This window comes from Hemitrygon akajei, unplaced genomic scaffold (assembly GCF_048418815.1).
Source record: "Hemitrygon akajei unplaced genomic scaffold, sHemAka1.3 Scf000050, whole genome shotgun sequence".
Lineage (NCBI taxonomy): Eukaryota > Metazoa > Chordata > Chondrichthyes > Myliobatiformes > Dasyatidae > Hemitrygon > Hemitrygon akajei.
The window spans coordinates 5,925,609-5,947,123 of NW_027331936.1; the positions used below are offsets into that span (position 1 = coordinate 5,925,609).

At 47.4% G+C, this 21,515-nt stretch overlaps 1 protein-coding gene across 1 annotated transcript; it reads left to right on the forward strand.

The window, feature by feature from the left end:
* Positions 1–409: 409 nt before the first annotated feature.
* Positions 410–21,062, forward strand: LOC140721102 (uncharacterized). Its single transcript, XM_073035967.1, is given in 5 exon segments — positions 410–1,789; positions 11,460–11,994; positions 12,074–13,819; positions 18,229–18,244; positions 20,345–21,062. Coding segments are annotated over 5 exon segments (4,395 nt in total).
* Positions 21,063–21,515: the final 453 nt, after the last annotated feature.

Here is a 21,515-nt window from a genome sequence, read left to right on the forward strand (position 1 = left end):
TAAAAGTGAGAAGGAATTCGTCTCCAGGAAGCTCAAACACGGCACACCAGTTTTGCTGTCTCTGTCTAGATGTTTAAGAAGTGGAGCAAGGGATCCAATTGACCACCCTTCCTGCTCAGACTGTGGGGAGGGATTCACTCGGACATCTGACCAAATAGCAAGCCTGTAAATTACACAGGAGAAAGGCCTTTCACCTGCTCAGACAGTGGGAATGGATTCACTCGGTTATCACAATTGAAGGTACATCAGCAAGTTCACACTGGGAAAGGCCATTCACCTGTTCTGTGTGTGAGAAGGGGTTCAGTTGGTCATCCCACCTGTGGACACACCAATCAGTTCACACCACACCGGGCAGAGGCTGGTCATCTGCTGCATTTCTGGGAAAGGATTCACACAGTCATCTGATCTAATGTCACACCAGAGAGTTCACACTGGGGAGAAGCCATTCACCTGCTCAGAGTGTGGGAAAGGATTTACACAGTCATCTACCCTACTGGTACACCAGCAAGTTCACACTGGGGAGAAGCCATTCACCTGCTCAGTCTGTGGGAAGGGATTCACTCATTCATCCAACCTACAGAGACATCAGCGAGTTCACACTGGGGTGAAGCCGTTCACCTGCTCAGTCTGTGGGAAGGGATTCACTCAGTCATCCCACCTACGGAGCCACCAGCGAGTTCACACTGGGGAGAAGCCGTTCACCTGCTCAGTCTGTGGGAAGGGATTCACTCAGTTAGCTAACCTACAGGATCACCTGCGAGTTCACACTGGGGAGAAGCCGTTCACCTGCTCAGTCTGTGGGAAGGGATTCACTCGGTTAACTAACCTACAGGATCACCTGCGAGTTCACACTGGGGAGAAGCCGTTCACCTGCTCAGTCTGTGGGAAGGGATTCACTCAGTTAGCTAACCTACAGGATCACCTGCGAGTTCACACTGGGGAGAAGCCGTTCACCTGCTCAGTCTGTGGGAAGGGATTCACTCGGTCATCCAACCTACAGAGACATCAGCGAGTTCACACTGGGGAGAGGCCGTTCAACTGCTCAGTCTGTGGGAAAGGATTCACTCTGTCATCCACGCTACAGAGACATCAGCGAGTTCACACTGGGGAGAAGCTGTTCACCTGCTCAGACTGTGGGATGGGATTCACTCAGTCATCCAACCTACAGAGACATCAGCGAGTTCACACTGGGGAGAAGCCGTTCACCTGCTCAGAATGTGGGAAGGGATTCACTAATTTATCCAGCCTACAGAAACATCAGCGAGTTCACACTGGGGAGAGGCCATTCACCTGCTCAGAATGTGGGAGGAGATTTGCTGACTCTTTCACCCTGAAGAGTCATCAGCGAGTTCACAGTGGAAAGAGGCCATTCACCTGCTCAGAATGTGGGAAAGGATTCACCCTGTCATCTACCCTACTGGTACATCAGCGAGTTCACACTGGGGAGAGGCCGTTCACCTGCTCAGTCTGTGGGAAGAGATTCACTAATTTATCCAGCCTACAGAGACATCAGCGAGTTCACACTGGGGAGAGGCCATTCACCTGCTCAGAATGTGGGAAGGGATTCACTCAGTCATCCCACCTACAGAAACATCAGCGAGTTCACACTGGGGAGAAGCTGTTCACCTGCTGAGAATGTGGGAAAGGATTCACTCAGTCATCCCACCTACTGGCACACCTGTCAGCTCACAATGGGGGTGGCCATTGTTATGAACCCCTAGGTCTTGTTTGCTGTGGACTGTGTGTGTGTGCGAGAGAGAGAGAGAGAGAGAGAGTGAGAGAGAGAGAGTGAGAGAGAGAGAGAGAGTGAGAGAGAGAGAGAGAGTGAGAGAGAGAGAGTGTGAGAGAGTGAGAGAGAATGAGGGAATCAGTCTGACTTGCAGCTTGTTTACTTTTAACCGAGGACACAGACACTCAGAGTCAGACAGAGACGAAGGAGGAAAAATGGAATAATCGATACCAGGGAACTAGTGGCCAAGGGTCACTGTTTGGAACTTTCCTTTGCCCACAAGGGTGGGTTAATTATCAATTCAGCGTACATCGAATGTGTGGTTGTCACCTCATTTGATCCATAGGAATGGATCTGATTTGGGGTATCCTGTGAAGACCACTGATGTGTTAACCCTTGCTTGGTGTGCTGTGGTAATTCACTTGAAGACGATACCCCTCATGACAAGTCACTTCAGGTGATAATTAGTATGTGGATTTGGAAGGATGACAGATAAAATCTACAGTGACTGTTGGTCTCGTTTTACCACCATGAAACCTGTGGAATACGACATAATTGCCTTCTCTCAACATTTACCCTGGATTACAAATCTCTCTCTCTCATCACCTATTCTGTAGTTGAACTGAACTTTCATACTTTTCCATCTCAAGACTCCAAGCCTTGGTTTCCCCCGAGCTCAATAGTTTGGGAGTTTTATTTATACACATTTATACACATAACACTCACGAGGAAATCTGCAGATGCCGGAAATTCAAACAACACACACAAAATGCTGGTGGAACACAGCAGGCCAGGCAGTATCTATAAGGAGAAGAACTGTCAACGTTTCAGGCTGAGACCCTTAGTCAGGACTAACTGAAAGGAAAGATACTAAGAGATTTGAAAGTAGTTGGGGGAGGGGGAAATGCGAAATGATAGGAGAAGACCGGAGGGGGTGGGATGAAGCTAAGAGCTGGGAAGGTAATTGGCGAAAGTGATACAGAGCTGGAGAAGGGAAAGGGTCATGGGACGGGAGGCCTCGGGAGAAAGAAAGGTGGGGGGAAGCACCAGAGAGACATGGAAAACAGGCAAACAATTAAATATGTCAGTAATGGGGTAAGAAGTGGAAGAGGGGCATTAACGGAAGTTAGAGAAGTCAATGTTCATCCCATCAGGTTAGAGGCTACCCAGCCGGTATATAAGGTGTTGTTCCTCCAACCTGAGTTTGGATTAATTTTGACAGTAGAGGAGCGCTTTTCCGCGGCTGCCGGGATCAGGCAGGGAGGTGAGCGTCCCCCGGCACTCTTTGGCGTGTCCTCCCTATTTGCTTATCCTGATATGTCCGACCTAGGGTCACAAAATATGGGTAGGGGTTCCCTAAACATCAGCAATTTTTACAAGTAGCATGCAACATTTCAGAAGACTTATTCAAAAGCAACTCTCAATTTCCCCCTTGGCATGGCCCATTCCAGTCCGTGTTCTCCCATAGTGCGTCCGCTTTCGGGAGGGCCTCGATCTCCCCTTCCACCAGGAACAAAGGTGCCTGGTACGCCGGTGGAGGTCCATCCTTTCCAGTCAAGGCTCGATCTATAGTTCGGACGACTGGGGTCCTGATACAGGGTATGCAACAACAACCACACGTGATAAAGATAGCAATTGAAATAGACAGTCCTAGAGCCAACTGTCCAAGTAGGACCCCCCATTTCCCAAACGTACGTTCAACCAATCCAGCACTGAGTTATTGACTCCCGATTGTTGCTTTAGCTCATTGGCCAGGGACCGCAATTTAGTCAAACCCTTGGTCAGTGATCCGTCCGGGCCTGTATTGTTTGCTATGGACATACAGCACATGTCACCAAACAGGGCGCACACTCCGCCCTTCTCTGCTAAGATCATGTCTATGGCAATTCTGTTCTGCAGGGTCATTAGGGACGTCTGTGATAGCTGCTCGTGGACGGCTTCCGCGATGTCCCTGGTTAGATTAGCCAGCCTCTGAACGTTATAGTGGATCAGGTTGATCCGGTTGACATTTTTATTGGTGGTGATTGGGAATATGGCTGAAAAAAGTGGAAAGCTCTCAAAGCCTGCAGCGACCTCGTCTGCCAGCTTATATTCGTCCGGGATGTTTCTAGCCTGATAGCATCGATCCACATCCCATCGGGGTTCCTTTCCCCCCTTTCAGTGAGCGTCCTCTTGTTCCTATACCACCTCCCGATTTCATCAGGGATTGGGTTGAGGATGTAGTCCCCTGGGTTCTTTGCCGCAATGAAAAGAGGTACATTTAGGGTGATCAGGGTGCAGGTCCCCTCCCAGTTTACAGGTAGCCAATTATATAGGACCCGTTTCCCACAGTACCACCAGAGGTCCGCTCTGCTGACAGTCAGCATGGTGGCGTTTTCGGTGCCAGTAAGACTGATCCGGGTAGAACATGCACTGTCAGGTAGGTTGCCCACTCTGTAGGGCTGATCCGACGGGGACAGGTTAGTAACGCAAGTGATGTTCCTGATCGGGTCCACCCTAAAGGCTGGTGGGGTCACATTGGCCAGGGCCATGGGGAAATAGGTTTCCCAGAACTTGCACCCGGCGGAGGGGTTGGTTAGTGACATGAGTTCGAGGGCGCAACGGAAGGTGTCGTTTTCTTCCTCGAAGGGGCTGGGACTCATGAGGAGTGTGGGTTTCCCCGTAGCACATACCCAGCAGTCCCCTATCGCTGCCTGGGTGGTGTATTGGACCACTCGGTCAACCCAGGCGTTTGCTTCCACGTACCCTGTCTCAATTGCAATATACTCCCGGGGAGTTATCTTACTCGAGTCCGAACTCTTTACCAGAACAGGGCTGACTGTGGGACCCAATCCTGGGTCTGTGTAAGTTCCCAGATTGATCCGGATAATTCCCCATGGGTCTCGGCCTGTCACGTCCGGCCTTATGATCAGGTAGAGCACGCCCCCCGCCCCATGCTCCCTGTCCTCTGACCCGCGACGAGTGGAGCAGGTCTGTGACGACCATCCCTCCATACTAAAAGGGTTGTGTATTCCTTCCTTGAGTGTCAGGATTAACGGGTTCACTCCCTGCTTTCTTCCACAAACGGAGCCCCTGTAAAGGCTCACCTTCCTCTTAAACTCATAGTAGGGTTTGGAGGACCCTTGATTGATTGGCCTATTATCCAGCCAGGACTGGTCTGGGCCCGTCCACCACCATACATTTATCCATGCGCTACACTCCTTTACCCATGGGTTCGGGTATCCCAAGGTGAATGGACACATGTAGACATTATACCCAGTCCAGGCTCTCTTGTCGCCCCAGCAGCTGATCACATCGCACAGGTCGAACTGGAATGTCCTACCCGTATGAGGGTCCGCATTAAGGATGATATTCGCCCCGCACGCATCTCCTCCCCTTCCCGCTTCGGCCATCGGCGCCTGACCTAGGAGCATCACTCCCTCCCATATCAGGGTTTTCCATGGCGTCATCCTCCTCCTCTATGTCGGAGTCGGGATCAATCGGTCTTCCTTTCTTTGTCCTGGAGCAGTGCGAGAAATGGTGCCAGTTATTGTCCCCCTCCCTTCCCACCTTGAGTGTATTGTTTGAAATTTCTGTAACAGGGTACGGGCCATGCCATCGCTGCTCGCTCCAGGAGGAGCGCCCTGGTTGCCGCAGGTAGACCTCATCTCCTATTTTTAGCGGCAGCTCGGGGGCTGCATCCTCAGGGTGGGCATTCCTGACTTGTTTAGCGATGAGCCTCACCATCTGGCCCAGGACTCTCATGTATTGGGTCATGTCCTGATTCATTGTCTCCCAGTTTTCCTCCCACCGTGGCGATGTGCGCGGTCCCGGCATGGAGCGCCCCATTAGTATCTCGTGTGGCGTTAGAAAGGTTTCCCCATTCTTTTCTTGCCGCATGGACATCAGAGCCAGGGGGAGTGCCTCCACCCAAGTGAGCTGGGTGCCCGCCATTACTTTTGCAATTTTGTCTTTTATAGTTCGATTTGCTCTCTCCACTAGACCCTGGCTTTCTGGGTGGTAGACACTGCCGAACCGATGGGTTATCCCTAGAACGCCCTCTGCTCTGGCCAAGTGTTCGTTTTTAAAGTGGGTGCCATTGTCTGTACAGATTTTAGTGGGGACTCCGTATCGGGGAATCAGTTCCTGGGTAAGGACGTTGACCACCGTCTCACCATCCTCCGCCCTTCTGGGGAAAGCTTCTACCCATCTCGAGAATCGGTCCACTATAACTAACAGGTATCGGTGGTTCTTGGGGGTCCTTAATCTTGCTCCCATGTCCGTGAAATCCATACAAATTTCCTGCCATGGTCCCGTGGGGTTGGGGAATTTGAGCATCGGATGGGGCAGTGGTCTCCGGGCATTGTGTTCGTTACAGATTTTACATTCAGCTCTCAAATTTTCCATGTGCTCCTTTAATTTTGGAGCCAACCAGTGATTCTTCATAAGTTATATTACCTTGGCTATCCCTATGTGGGTGGGCCCATGGACCTCCTTAAATAGTGACGGTAGTAATGCCCTGGGTGCTACTATCTCCCCTCCCTCGGACCGCCATATATGGTGGTCCGTATCACCCACAGTGAAGTGTTGTCGAGCAGCTCCACTCACGACGCTCTGCTGCCGATGCTGCCCCCTGTAACTCAACAAGGTGGAGCATAGCATCCGCTTGGAGCAACGGAGCGACCTGTAAACCTCGGGATTCCGGCTGGGCCGGCGGGCGGGGTGAGCCAGGAGGCTCACAGTCTGAGGTGTCCCTCCCTGACCTCAGGGTGGGCATTTGAATTGCGGCTTTTGCCGCCCGGTCGGCCGCATCATTACCCCCAGCCTCGGGGGTGTTTGAGGAGCTGTGGCCTACCACCTTCTATTTCCATCATAGGAGCTTGGACATTCTCCTGTGGGGCTGACGGGACTGATGGTGCTAGATCTGCTTTGGGTGGCTGGGGGGGCTCTGCATATGGTGGAGGGGCCGTTACTGGGATAATGTGATGCGGGGCGTGAGAGGCATTAGACCATCCGGAGGGAAACGGTGGGTAAAGAGGCTGGTGGTCTATGATCCACTCTGGGTCTGCGGGGTCAATCTCGGGGTCTGGACATGTGGCTGACTCCCTTGGTGTGGGGCGCGGGAGCTCGGAGTTCCCCGGCGGTTTGCACGCATGCGCCTGGAACCTGGACAGGAATTCCTTGAGATACACATCCTCATCCTCCAATTTGGCTACGGACTTGGATTTTCCAAATAACTTTCGTTTTGCCTCCCCTCGTCTGTTTTCCAGATCATCGAGGACACGAAGTTGAAATTCAGCCAGCAAGGAGAGGGTCAGAAATGGTTGGTCATCGGCTGGGAACCATCTTTTGTCTCTTCACGCCTGAAGGCTTTTTTCTAACTTATGTAATTTCTTTTCTCCCTCCTTTACTGTATTGTTTTGGGAGATCGAGTGTCTGACGCTCTGGAGCACCACTCCAGTGCGTGGCCTATTTGCAGCGACAGTGGCGGGGGCCATAGTCGCGGACTCCTTTTGAGTGAAGTCTGAATCAGGGGGATACGTGAGATGGACCGCCACAAACCCCAGTTCCGCGGTTGTACTTGCCGGACGGGCGGTGCCCAATAGGGGCACGGTTTTTAAAGGTCCAATGCCACGCGGAAAGTTTGATTGCATTGATCCCTTCTCAGGCCAATCCCGCGACTCCCACTTTGGGGTCAGACTCATTGTGAGCTCCGTCTTCCATTTGTGTGGCGGGGCCTTCTTAATTCCCTCCCAGGTAGGGGGCGGATTACCTAATTTTATCACTGTTCTGGCAAATGCTTGGGGATTCGCTGCCAGGTTATCCAAAATTTTAGTCATGTGAACGGGGTCTACAAGGGTGCGTTGAACCTCACTTAGAAGGTGGTCTTTCTGATGGGGTGCCTGGTCTAGTACCTGAAGTACATTGTTGGGGTCCATAATGGCATTATCTAACAATAGCTGCGATGTAAGATTAGTGCCGTGGTTTAGGCTCAGTCGCCACCACGGGACACCGGGGTGTTCAACACGCAGTTTTTGTAACTTAAAGTTGAAGTGTTCCATAGCTCCCTAGTGCACAGAGAGGATCAAATGTGGGACAGTCGCCTTTCAAAACCTGACCTTCGCGTGGGAGATTTCTCCTCTTAACAACCAGTCTAAGGTAGGCGCCGTCAATATCCCCGTGCACTAAGGTGTACCGCGGAACACTTTCTCCTCCTCACTTCTGAGACTTTTATGCCCTTATGGGCGGCGGGTTTCTCAACTCCCCTCACTCAGAAGACTTTTCCACGGGCGGAGGATCCTGCTAAAACCGATAAGAAAAATAAGTACTTACCAGTCACGATTCCGCACCTGGAATGAACTTTCTCGAGGTAATTTGGGGTTGGTGAGGTTCCGTCAGCAGACAAGATCTAACTCAGTAATTTTACTATCTAGTGGAAGTCTTAGATATAACAGGCACTTCCTGACCTTAGTCGAGGTTGCGGCCGCAAGTTGTCTGCTGTCGGACCCGCCAGCCTGTGTTGTCTCTCCCTCCCCACGTCGGGGTCACCAAATATTGGGCTTGAAATTCTGCCCTGTGTTCGTTTAGGAAGAGAGACAACCAACACCGGAATATAGCAAAACGTGGCTTTATTGGCAGAATCGTAACGGGCACAGCGAGGAGACAAGACCCCCGCTGGAGAAGGCGCGTTCTCCCTTCCCCCTACAATCTGCTCTTATTTATACCCCTTTTCCCCCCAGCACAACCCCCCGCTACATATTAGGTAATATCGGGCACTTGTGTCCATCTTATTGGCCCGATGCCATGCACTCACGAGTTACCTGTTTCTTTTGTTTACTGAATCGCGTGACACTACTAGTTTCGGTGTAGCGGGGTCCCCAGTTTCGCTCCCCCCTCCCTCGCATTCCGGTCTCCTAATATCACGTGAGCCACTCCTGACCTGTAATGACAGTCTCGAATAAACCCTAACATTAACCCTAACACCACTTACCCATGACCTCTGGTTGTCGTCCCACCCAACCTCAGTGGAAAAAGCAACTTGCATTTACCCTATCTATACCCTCATAATTTTGTTTACTTCTAACAAATCCTCAAAGCAATGTATAATTGTTTATGTTCAGAGCCTTTTTTAGGTGTATAAGATGATGAGGGGCATTGAGTGTGTGGATAGCCAGAGGATTTTTTCCCAGCGTTAGAATGGCTAACAGGAGGGGGCATAGTTTTAAGGTGCTTGGAAATATATGCCGAGGGGATGTCAGGGGTAGGTTTTTTACACAGAGAGTGTTGGATGTGTCGAATGCACTGCCAGCAGCGGTTGTCGAGGCGGATACAACAGGGACTTTTAACACTCTCTTAGATAGTTACATGGAGCTCAGAAAAATAGAGGGCTATGCGCTAGGGAAACTCCAGGCAGTTTCTAGAGTAAGTTACATAGTCGGCACAGCACTGTGGGCCAAAGGGTCTGTAATGTGCTGTAGATTTCTATGATTCTATGACATTCAAGGGAAATCTCCAAACCCACGGAGTGGTGACTAGTAGTGAATAGTGGGAAAGTTACTGGAACGTATCTGCAGGAACCGGAAATATAAGTATTTGGATAGATGTGGACTGATTAAGGATAGACAGCATGGCTTTGTGCATGGTAGGTCATGTCTAACCAATCTTATAGAGTCTTTCGAGGAAGTTATCAAGGCAGTGGATGTTGTCTGCATGGACTTTAGCAAGGCACTTGACAAAGTCTCATATGGGAAGTTGGTCAAGAAGGTTCGGTCACTCAGCATTCAAGATGAGACAGTAAATTGGATGAGACACTGTCTTTGGGAGAAGCCAGAGTGTGGTAGCAGATGGTTGCCTCTCTGACCGGAGGCCTGTGACTAGTGGTGCGCCACAGGGATCAGTGCTGGATCTGTTGTTGTTTGTCATCTATATCAGTAATCTGGATGATAGTGTGATTAACTAGATCAGCAAATTTGTGGACGACACCAAGACTGGTGGTGTAGTGGACAGTGAGAAAGACTATCATGGCTTGCAGTACGAACTGGACCAACTGGGAAAATGGTTTGAGAAATGGAAAATGGAATTTAATGCAGACAAGTGTGAGTTGTTGCACTTTAGTATTACCTACCAAAGGAGGTCTTTCACAGTGACTGGTCGGTCACGGAGGAGTGTTGTAGAAGAAAGGGACCTGGGAATACAAGTCCTTAATTCACTGAAAGTGGTTTCACAGTTAGAGATGGAAAGCAAGATTTTAGCCCAATGGCCTTCATGAACAAAAGTACTGTCAACAAAAGGTGGATGTTATGTTGACTTGTAGAAGACATTGTTGAGGCCTAATTTGAAGTATTGTGTGCAGTTTTGGTCACCAACCTACAGGAAAGATGTAAAAGAGTTTGAAAGAGTTCAGAGAAAATTCACAAGGATGTTGCCAGGTCTGGAGGACTTAGGTTAGAAGGAAAGATAGAACAGGTCAGGACTTTATTCCTTGGAATGTAGAAGATTGAGGGGAGATTTGATTGTGATAGAGGTAATTGCAAGCTAGATTTCTCCACTGCGATTGGGTGGGACTACAACCAGAGGCCATGGGTTAAGGGTGAAAGGTGAAATGTTGAGTGAACATGAGGGGAAACTTCTTCACACAGATGGTCATCTGGGTGTGGAATGAGCAGCCAGCACAAGTGGTGCATGCGAGCGCAATTTCAACATTAAAGAGGTTTGTATAGGTACCTGGATGGTAGGAGTGTGGGAGTGGGCAGTTTAAATAGTTCAGCACAAACTAAATGCCCAAAGGGCCTGTTTCTGTGTTGTACTTTTCTACAAGAACCTGAAATATTACAAAAATTCACTCTAACCCCTTTTAACAGCTGTGCGGACCAACCATTAATCTCAGCAGGAATTTTTTATATGGTGTTAAAATTGTGGCACTTTAAGTTAATAACACATAAAAGAAGATCCCAGCTTCACGTGAAGAAAGACAATTTGCGTGAGACTGTTTCAGTTACTGTGGCGCCAGGCACCCATGCTGCTCAGCAGGAACAGGGAATAGTACCAATGGAGAGAGTTAAACTGAGCCAGGTCACAGATTGGAGATGGCAGAAATGCCCCATTCTTATAGAAACAGGAAGAGCATCAGGGAATTGATGGTCATTCCAGATACCAGCACTCTGCCCAGTCAGGATATGGTTTCTCTGTCCAACTTGGGTTGAACCTCACTGTAACAGTGTGATACCAGATTACACCTTGACAACTCAAGTGATCTCATCTGAAATGTTGTCCTAAACCCATTGATGGATTTTGTAAACCTTTTTACAGGTTAAAAATCAGAAGGAATTTGTCTCCAGGAATCTCAAACACAGCACACCAGTTTTGTTGTCTCTGTCTGGATATTTAAGAGGTGGAGCAAGGGATTCAATCGACCATCCTTCCTGCTCAGACTGTGGGGAGGGATTCACTCGGTCATTTGACCAACTGGCGACCCGTCATTTTACACAGGAGAAAGGCCGTTCACCTGCTCAGACAGTGGGAATGGATTCACTCGGTTATCACAATTGAAGGTACATCAGCAGATCCACACTGGGCAAGACCATTTAACTGTTCTGTGTGTGAGAAAGGATTCAGTTGGTCTTCCCACCTGCGGACACACCAGTCAGTTCACACTGGACAGAAGTTGGTCGTCTGCTGAATTTCTGGGAAAGGATTCACTTAGTCATCTGACCTAATGGCTTACCAGCGAGTTCACACCGGGGAGAGGCCGTTCACCTGCTCAGTCTGTGAGAAGAGATTCAGTCACTCTTCCACCCTATTGAAACCCCAGCGAGTTCATACTGGGGAGAGGCCATACACGTGCTCAGTCTGCGGGAAGAGATTCACTCAGTCATCCACCCTACTGGTACATCAGCGAGTTCACACTGGGGAGAAGCCGTTCACCTGCTCTGTCTGTGGGAAGGGATTTACTCGGTTATCCCACCTACAGAGTCATCACCGAGTTCACACTGGGGAGGAGCCATTCACCTGCTCAATCTGTGAGAAGAGATTCACTCACTCTTCCACCCTATTGAAGCACCAGCGAGTTCACACTGGGGAGAAGCCATACACCTGCTCAGTCTGTGGTAAGAGATTCACTGAGTCATCCAACCTACAGAGACATCAGCGAGTTCACACTGGAGAGAAGCCATTCACCTGCTTAGTCTGTGGGAAAGGATTCACTGAGTCATCCAAACTACAGGTTCATCAACGAATTCACACTGGGGAGAAGCCGTTCACCTGTTTAGAATGTGGGAAAAGATTCAGTGAGTTATCCAGTCTACTGAGACATCGGCGAGTTCACACTGGGGGAAAAGCCATTCACCTGCTCAGAATGTGGGAAAGGATTTACTGATTCATCTATGCTACAGAGTCACAAGCGAGTTCACACTGGGGAGAAGCCGTTCAACTGCTCAGTCTGTGGGAGGAGATTCACTCGGTTATCCAGCCTACAGAGACATCAGCAAGTTCACACTGGGGAGAAGCCGTTCATCTGCTCAGTCTGTGGGAGGAGATTCACTCGGTTATCCACCCTACAGAGTCACCAGCGGGTTCACACTGGGGAGAAGCCGTTCATCTGCTCAGTCTGTGGGAAGGGATTCACTCAGTCATCCACCCTACAGAGTCACCAGCGGGTTCACACTGGGGAGAAGCCGTTCACCTGCTCAGTCTGTGAGAAGAGATTCACTCACTCTTCCACCCTATTGAAACACCAGCGAGTTCATACTGGGGAGAGGCCATACACCTGCTCAGTCTGCGGGAAGAGATTCACCCAGTCATTCACCCTACTGGTACATCAGCGAGTTCACACTGGGGAGAAGCCATTCACCTGCTCAGTCTGTGAGAAGAGATTCACTCATTCTTCCACCCTATTGAAACACCAGCGAGTTCACACTGGGGAGAAGCCATACACCTGCTCAGTCTGTGGTAAGAGATTCACTGAGTCATCCAACCTACAGAGACATCAGCGAGTTCACACTGGAGAGAAGCCATTCACCTGCTCAGTCTGTGGGAAAGGATTCACTGAGTCATCCAACCTACTGGTTCATCAGCGAGCTCACACTGGGGAAAAGCCATTCACCTGCTCAGAATGTCGGAAAGGATTTACTGATTCATCTACGCTACAGAGTCACAAGCGAGTCCACACTGGGGAGAAGCCGTTCAACTGCTCAGTCTGTGGGAGGAGATTCACTCGGTTATCCAGCCTACAGAGACATCAGCAAGTTCACACTGGGGAGAAGCCGTTCATCTGCTCCGTCTGTGGGAAGGGATTCACTCAGTCATCCACCCTACAGAGTCACCAGCGAGTTCACACTGGGGAGAAGCCGTTCACCTGCTCAGACTGTGGGAGGAGATTCACTCGGTTATCCAGCCTACAGAGACATCAGCAAGTTCACACTGGGGAGAAGCCGTTCATCTGCTCCGTCTGTGGGAAGGGATTCACTCAGTCATCCACCCTACAGAGTCACCAGCGAGTTCACACTGGGGAGAAGCCATTCACCTGCTCACTCTGTGGGAAGGGATTCACTCAGTCATCCACCCTACAGAGTCACCAGCGAGTTCACACTGGGGAGAAGCCATTCAACTGCTCAATCTGTGGGAAGGGATTCACTCAGTCATCCACCCTACAGAGTCACCAGCGAGTTCACACTGGGGAGAAGCCATTCACCTGCTCACTCTGTGGGAAGGGATTCACTCAGTCATCCACCCTACAGAGTCACCAGCGAGTTCACACTGGGGAGAAGCCATTCAACTGCTCAATCTGTGGGAAGGGATTCACTCAGTCATCCACCCTACAGAGTCACCAGCGAGTTCACACTGGGGAGAAGCCGTTCACCTGCTCAGTCTGTGGGGAGAGATTCACTCGGTCATCTGATCTACAGAGTCATCAACAAATTCACACTGGGAAGAAGCTGTTCACCTGCTCAGAATGTGGGAAGAGATTCACTCAATCTTCCACCCTACTGAGACATCAGTGTGTTCACACTGGTGAGAAGCTGTTCAATTGCTCAGAATGTGGGAAGCGGTTCACTCTATCATCCCACCTTCTGGAACACCAGCGAGTTCACACTGGGGAGTGACCGTTCCCCTGCTCAGACTTTGGGAAGAGATTCACTCGCTCATCCGACCTACAGAATCATCAGCGAGTTCACACTGGAGAGAAGCCATTCACCTGCTGAGAATGTGGGAAAGGATTCACTCAGTCATCCCAACTACTGGCACACCAGTCAGTTGTTATGAATCCCTCTGTTTTGTTTGCTGTGGACAGTCATTTTAAGAGAGAGAGAGAGATTAAGAAGATGAATCAGTCTGACTTGCAGCTTGTTTACATCGCTCGCAGCTTGTTTAGTTTTAACCGAGGACACAGACACTCAGAGTCAGATGGAGACGAATGAGGAAAAATGGAAGGATCGAAACAAGGGAATCAGTGGCCAAGGTTCACTGTTTGGAATTTTCCCATGCCCACAAGGGTAGGTTAATTATCGATTCAACGCACATCGAATGTATGGTTGTTACCTTGTTTGATCTATAGGATTGGATCTGATTTGGGGTATCCTGTGAAGACCACTGATGTGTTAACCCTTGCCTGGGTGTGGTGTGGTAATTCAGTTGAAGATGATACGCATTGTGACAAGTCACTTTGGGTGATAATTAGTATGTGGATTTGGAAGGACGACAGATAAAATCTACAGTGACTGTTCTCTTGTTTTACCACCATGGAACCTGTGGAATTCGACATAATTGCCTTCTCTTGACATTTACCCTAGATTACAAATATCTCCCTCTCATCACCTATTCTGTGGTTGAACTGAACTTTTATACTTTACCATCTCAAGACTCCAAACCTTGTTTCCCCCAAGCTCAATAGTTTTGGAGTTATATTTACACACATAACACTGTTAACTTTTGTTTATCTTGATTAAGTTACTATATTATAAGTAAACTCTTATAAAGATAGTTTTAACATCAAAGACAGACTCCAGATGTAGTCTATTGCTGCAGATTCGTTTCTAAAGCGTTACGATTCATAACAAAATTGGGGCCTGCGTCCGGGATATGAACTGCAAAGGGGTATAGTCATTAATTATCGATTTAATTGGGGAAGTTCCTTTTGATTTATTTGTGTGTGGAAAATCAACTGCAGTGGATGCTGTTAGATGTCTGGAAGCACCAGCCTCTGAGGCATTAGAGGACGCCAGAAGGATTGAGTTGTTGAGCCTTGCTAGAAGGTTAAAACTTGCTAAGGTGAAATTGACAATGAGGAGGGCCCAGATGCAGAGGATAACAGCTGACCATTATATATCTGAGGGTGTGTTTAAAGTAGAGGAGTTGGAGGTGTTTCCTGAAAGTAAACCTAGTGAGGAGCTCCAGTACAAGTGAGAAAAATTAAAGATGGAGGCTGCGGAAAGGCAGAGGCAGTTTGAGGCTAGGGAGGCAGAAAATCAGAGAGGAGGCAGAAAAGCAGAGGGAGGAAACAGAAAGTCAGAGGCTGTTCGAGCTGGAAAAGATAGATTGCAGCAAAGGGGTACAGCATTAGACTCTGGTGATAAGTTTGAGGCTAGTCTGGAAGTTAAAATGATACCTCCATTTGATGAGGCAGAGGTTGATAGGAGTTCTAGGCCTCATATGGAACCAGTGATCATTAATGGAGAATGAGTGGAGCAGGTTAATACCTACAAGTATCTGGGAGTACAGTTAGACGAGAAGCTAGACTGGACTGCCAACACAGATGCCTTGTGCAGGAAGGCACAGAGTCGACTGTACTTCCTTAGAAGGTTGGCGTCATTCAATGTCTGCAGTGAGATGCTGAAGATGTTCTATAGGTCAGTTGTGGAGAGCGCCGTCTTCTTTGTGGTGGCGTGTTGGGGAGGAAGCATTAAGAAGAGGGACGCCTCACGTCTTAATAAGCTGGTAAGGAAGGCGGGCTCTGTCGTGGGCAAAGTACTGGAGAGTTTAACATCGGTGGCTGAGCGAAGGGCGCTGAGTAGGCTACGGTCAATTATGGAAAACCCTGAACATCCTCTACATAGCACCATCCAGAGACAGAGAAGCAGTTTCAGCGACAGGTTACTATCGTTGCAATGCTCCTCAGACAGGATGAAGAGGTCAATACTCCCCAATGCCATTAGGCTTTACAATTCAACTGCCAGGACTTAAGAACTTTTTTAAGCTATTATTAATGCTTTTTGAGTTAGTTCTTACTGAGTTAAGTATTGTATGCAATTAGTTTTTGCTACAACAAGTGTATGGGACATTGGAAAAAAGGTTGAATTTCCCCATGGGGATGAATAAAGTATCTATCTATCTATCTATCTATCTATCTATCTATCTATCTATCTATCTATCTATCTATCTATCTATCTATCTATCTATATATCATAAATACTTACAGCATTTTGAGAAAATTGCTCAGAGATTAAAGTGGCCAAAAGAGGGTTGGATCTCTTACAAAGTGTAATTAAGGGGGAGGCTTAGCAAGACTATTCTGCTTTCTCAGTTGATTAAGCAGCTGATTATGACTTAGTGAAACAGGCTGTGCTCAAAGCTTATGAATTGGTCCAAGAAACATACAGGCAAAAGCTTAGAAATTTGAGGAAATCTGTGAACCAGGCTTATATGGAATTTGCTTATGAGAAATTTGTGTGTTTTGACCGCTGGTGCACATATAAAATATATATGATGATTTTAATAGCTCGAAAGAGTTGGTTTCAAAGGAAGAATTCAAAAGGTGTGTCCCTGAAGACAGAAAGACGTATTTAGATGAAAAGGTTGCTGCCACTTTGTAGGAGTCTGCTAGATTAGCAGATGAGTTTGCTTTAACTCATAAGGTTAAGTTTACCCAGAATAAGAGCTTCCAAAAGAGTAGCAGGGATCACCAGGGTAAACCAGAAATTAAAGCTGGGACTAGTGACAAGAGTAAGGATGCAGGGAAGCAGTTGAAGGAGAAATATTCTGGTCTTACTTGTTACTATTGTAAGAAAGCTGGTTATATTATGGCTAATTGTTCCATCCTGAAGAAGAAAAAGGAAAAGGATTCAGTCCCAAATGCCTGTGTTCAGTCTGTTGAAGCACCTATAAACCCACAGGGTTCTGAACATTCTGTTGAGGCTCAGTTAAGGACCGAGAGGTCTGACCGAGTTAAGACGGGATTCGATCATTTTATGTCAAATGGGTTTGTATTAGTAAATGAAGGGTCAACCCCGGTACCAGTGAAAATTCTTCGAGTTACTGGGGCTTCTCAGTCACTTATATTAGACAGCGTTCTAAAGTTTGGTGATGAGACTGACACTGGTGAGGTAAATCTTATTAAAGGCATTGGGGACGGCATGGTTTCCGTGCCATTGCACAAGGTAAGTTTACAGTCAGGGTTGGTTTCAGGACCTGTTAAGATCGGATTATGCTCCAGTTTACCGGTGGAAGATGTTACTTTGCTGTTAGGGAATGACCTGGCAGATGGTAACATTGTTCCTGCAGTGCTGTTGACAACTAAGCCAACCACTGACGACCGGCAGATGGATTTTAACATTTATCCTTCCTGCGCAGTAACTCGAAGCATGGCTAAAAAGTCTGCCGACATAGACGGTTCTGTGCAGCATGATTCTGATACCCATGATAGCCAAAATCGGGATTCAGGTTATGATAACTTGTCAGGGAATTTCTGCCTTCATTGTTTCAACAGGGGTCAGGTAGTAAGTCTGATGAGAAAGATTTATCCCTGTCTAGGAAGGAGCTTATAGCAGAAGAGAACCGAGACCCTGAGAGTGAAGCTTTGAAAGAAACAGCTCTCTCAGATGATGAGATTAAGAAAGTGCCAGTAGGGTATTATCTCAAGGATGGAGTGTTAATGAGGAAGTGGAGGCCACCTGCTATACCAGCGAGTGAGGAATGGGCAATTGTTCACCAAGTTGTAGTTCCTAAAGTTTATAGGGCTGAAATTTTAACTTTGGCCCACAATATGCCCTTAGGTCGATATTTTGGAGTGAATAAAACTGTAAACAGGACTATGACATAATTCTACTGGCCTAATTTGAGGAATGATGTTGTGACCTTTCGCAGAACCTGTCACACTTGTTAAGTTGTGGGTAAACCTGATCAGGTCACCCCAGTGGCCCCACTGTGGTTTATACCTGCATTCAGGTGAAATGCAATAGACCGTATGAAATAGTCTCTCAAATTAATGATGTGAATTATGTTATTAAAACACCCGACCGACGTAAACTAACACAGGTGGTACAGATAAATATGATAAGGCCTTATTTTGTCAAGCAGGCACCATCTGTGAGCGTTGTTGTCAAAACTTATGAATCTGGCAACCCTGAAAATGAAACAATTGACTCATCTGAGAATTTTCACAAGCCAAACGTGGTCCCAGTTAGGCGAATGAACTCGGTTGTTCCAGAAAACATTGATAACAAGTTGGCTCATCTGCAGCCAAAGCAACAACAACAGCTGAAGGAATTAATTCTGATGTTTAAAGATTTATCTCTCGATGTTCCCAGGCAAACCACGGTCGCAGTACATGACGTAGATATTGGTCAAGCCAAACCGATTAAACAACACCCATATTGCATGAACGTAGAAAAGTGTAAATTAGCTGAGCAAGGAATTGAATATATGCTTAAAATGGTATTATTAGTCCTGCAACATCAGATTGGAGCTCACCCTGCGTTATTGTGCCCAAACCTGACGGTAGTGTTAGATTTTGCACTGATTATAGGAAGGTAAATGCAGTAACAAAAACAGATGCCTATCCCATCTCTAGGGTAGATGATTGCATCGATAAGGTTGGAATAGCTAATTTCTTACAAAGATAGATCTGTTGAAAGGGTATTGGTGTGTTCCATTGATGGACAGAAGGAGAGAAATTTCTGCATTTGTGACAACATCTGGGTTGTGTGAATACAGTGTTTTGCCTTTTGGAAGGAAAAATGCTCCAGTAACATTCCAGAGAATGATTGATTCTGTAATTCGAGGGTTAGAACACATAGATGCCTATATTGATGACTTAGTCACAAGGAGTGGCACTTGGGAAGAGCATATCTCTGCAGTAGAAAAGCTGTTTGACAGGCTTTCCCAGGCCAGCCTTACAGTTAACTTGGTTAAGAGTGAATATGGCCATGCCACTGTGACCTGTCTTGGCTATGTTGTAGGTCAAAGCAAGTTGGCTCCTGTTCGGGCAAAATTCCAGGCAATTTCTCAAGTTCCTATTCTGACTGGTAAGAAGGCTCTTAGAAGGTTTCTGGGAATGGATGGATATTACCGTAAGTTCTGTAAGAACTTTGCTGCTATCGCTCTTCCTCTGACTAATCTCCTGAAGAAGGGTGAAAAATTTGTCTGGACTGAGCCCTGTCAGGAGGCATTTGATTGATTGAAAGTTATTATTTGAGATTAGGCCAATCAATGTAGTGCTGTCAGCAAATTTAATTAGCAGATTGGAGCTGTGGGTGGCAACACAAGTCATGGGTGCACAGAAAGTAAATTAGAGGGCCAAAGAGACAACCCTGCGGGTTATGTGTCCTGAGGGTCAGAGAGACAGAGGAGATGGAGCCCACTCTTACTTCTTGCTGGCGATCTGGCAGGAAGTCCAGGATCCATCTACACAAGGCAGGGTGAAGGCCGAGGTCTCTGAGCTCCTTGTCAATACTTCACACCTTTGTATGGCTACTGCTCTGCCCATGACTTCAAGGAACTGCAGAGAACATCAGAGAAACAAGCCTCCACTCCATGGACTCTTCCTGCACTTCCCCTCCCTCGAAAAGCAGGCCATGTACTCAAAGATCCTCACAACCTGGACATTCTTGCTGCAAACCCGCTGCCCCATCGGGGAAGAGATACAAAAGCCTTAAAGCGGGTAACACCCGGCTGAAGGACGGTTTCCTATCTGTGGTTATAAGCCAAATGAATGATAAAATGGACTCGGCCTCACAATGTAACTCGACGTGACCCTGCACCATATGTCTATCTGCACTGCACTTTCTCTGCAGCCATAATGCTTTGTTACAGTTATTGTTCTGTCGTATATCAGCTCAATGTACTGTTGTAATGTATCTATCTGTGTGGATGGTAGATCAGGCAAGATTTTCACTGTAGCTCAGTACGTGATGATAATAAACAAATTTCCCCATTTTAATTGTGTGGAAATATTAGACAGACTGAGCTTCTGCTCTGGAACCTCAGAAGGAAACTGAAATGTTGTCATTTCTGAGGAAAGCAAATATATGGAAAATCCTTCAATCTCACATTACTATCTGCAGTAACTGGGATCAGGTGACCGGTGGTGAGTCTCCCATATCAATATCAGAATCAGGTTTCATAGCACCGGCATATGACATGAAATTTGTTGTCCCTGCGACAGCAGTGGAATCTAATTCATAATAATAGATTTTAACAATTGTGATTTAAAATAAGAATATAAATATCACATAGTTAAATTATATAAATAGTACAAAATTAAAAACGATGTAATAAACTATTTTAATTGTTTGGAACTATTTGACTGACTGGGTTGTTGCTTTGGAAATTGTGGAGTGAAGCTTAACTGAACTGTACACATTTATGAGCAGCTCAGAGAAATAGAAAAGGCTAAATCCTCACATAAATGGGTCAGACACCCAGAAACACTCAGCGAGTTCAAACTGGGGAGAAGCCGTTCACCTGTTCAGAATGTGGGAGGAGATTTACACAGTCATCCCAACTACTGAGTCCTCAGCGAGTTCACACTGGGGAGAAGCCGTTCACCTGCTCGTTCTGTGGGAAAGGGTTCACTGATCCATCCACCCTACAGAGACACCAGCGAGTTCACACTGGGGAGAAGCCATTCACCTGTTCAGAATGTGGGAAGAGATTTACTCAGTCATCCCAACTACAGAGGCATCAGCGAGTTCACAATGGGGAGAGGCCGTTCACCTGCACAGTCTGTGGGAAAGGATTCACTGATCCATCCACCCTACAGAGACACCAGCGAGTTCACACTGGGGAGAAGCCATTCACCTGTTCAGAATGTGGGAAGAGATTTACTCAGTCATCCCAACTACAGAGGCATCAGCGAGTTCACACTGGTGAGAGGCCATTCACCTGCTCAGAATGTGGGAAGGGATTTACTCAATCTTCCACCCTACTGAGACATGAGCGTGTTCACACCGGTGAGAATTTGTTCAATTGCACAGAATGTGGGAAACGGTTCACTCTGTCATCCCACCTTCTGGAACACCGGCGAGTTCACACTGGAGAGAGGCCATTCATCTGCTCAGAATGTGGGAAGAGATTCACTCGCTCTTCCACACTACAGAGACATCAGCGAGTTCACACTGGAGAGGAGCCATTTACCTGCTGAGAATTGCGGGAAAGGATTCACTCAGTCATCCCAACTACTGGCACACCAGTCAGTTGTTATGAATCCCTAGGATTTGTTTGCTGTGGACTGTCATTTTAAGAGAGAGAGATTAAGAAGGTGAATCAGTCTGACTTGCAGCTTGTTTACATCACTCCCAGCTTGTTTATTTTTAACTGAGAACACAGACACTCAGAGTCAGACGGAGATGAATGAGGAAAAATGGAAGGATCGAAACAAGGGAAATGGTTGCCAAGGGTCACTGTTTGGAATTTTCCTATGCCCACAAGTGTGGGTTAATTATCGATTCAGCGTACATCGAATGTGTGGTTGTCACCTCGTTTAATCGATAGGAGTGGATCTGATTTGGGGTATCCTATGAAGACCACTGATGTGTTAACCCTTGCCTGGGTGTGGTGTGGTAATTCATTTGAAGATGATACGCCTTGTGACAAG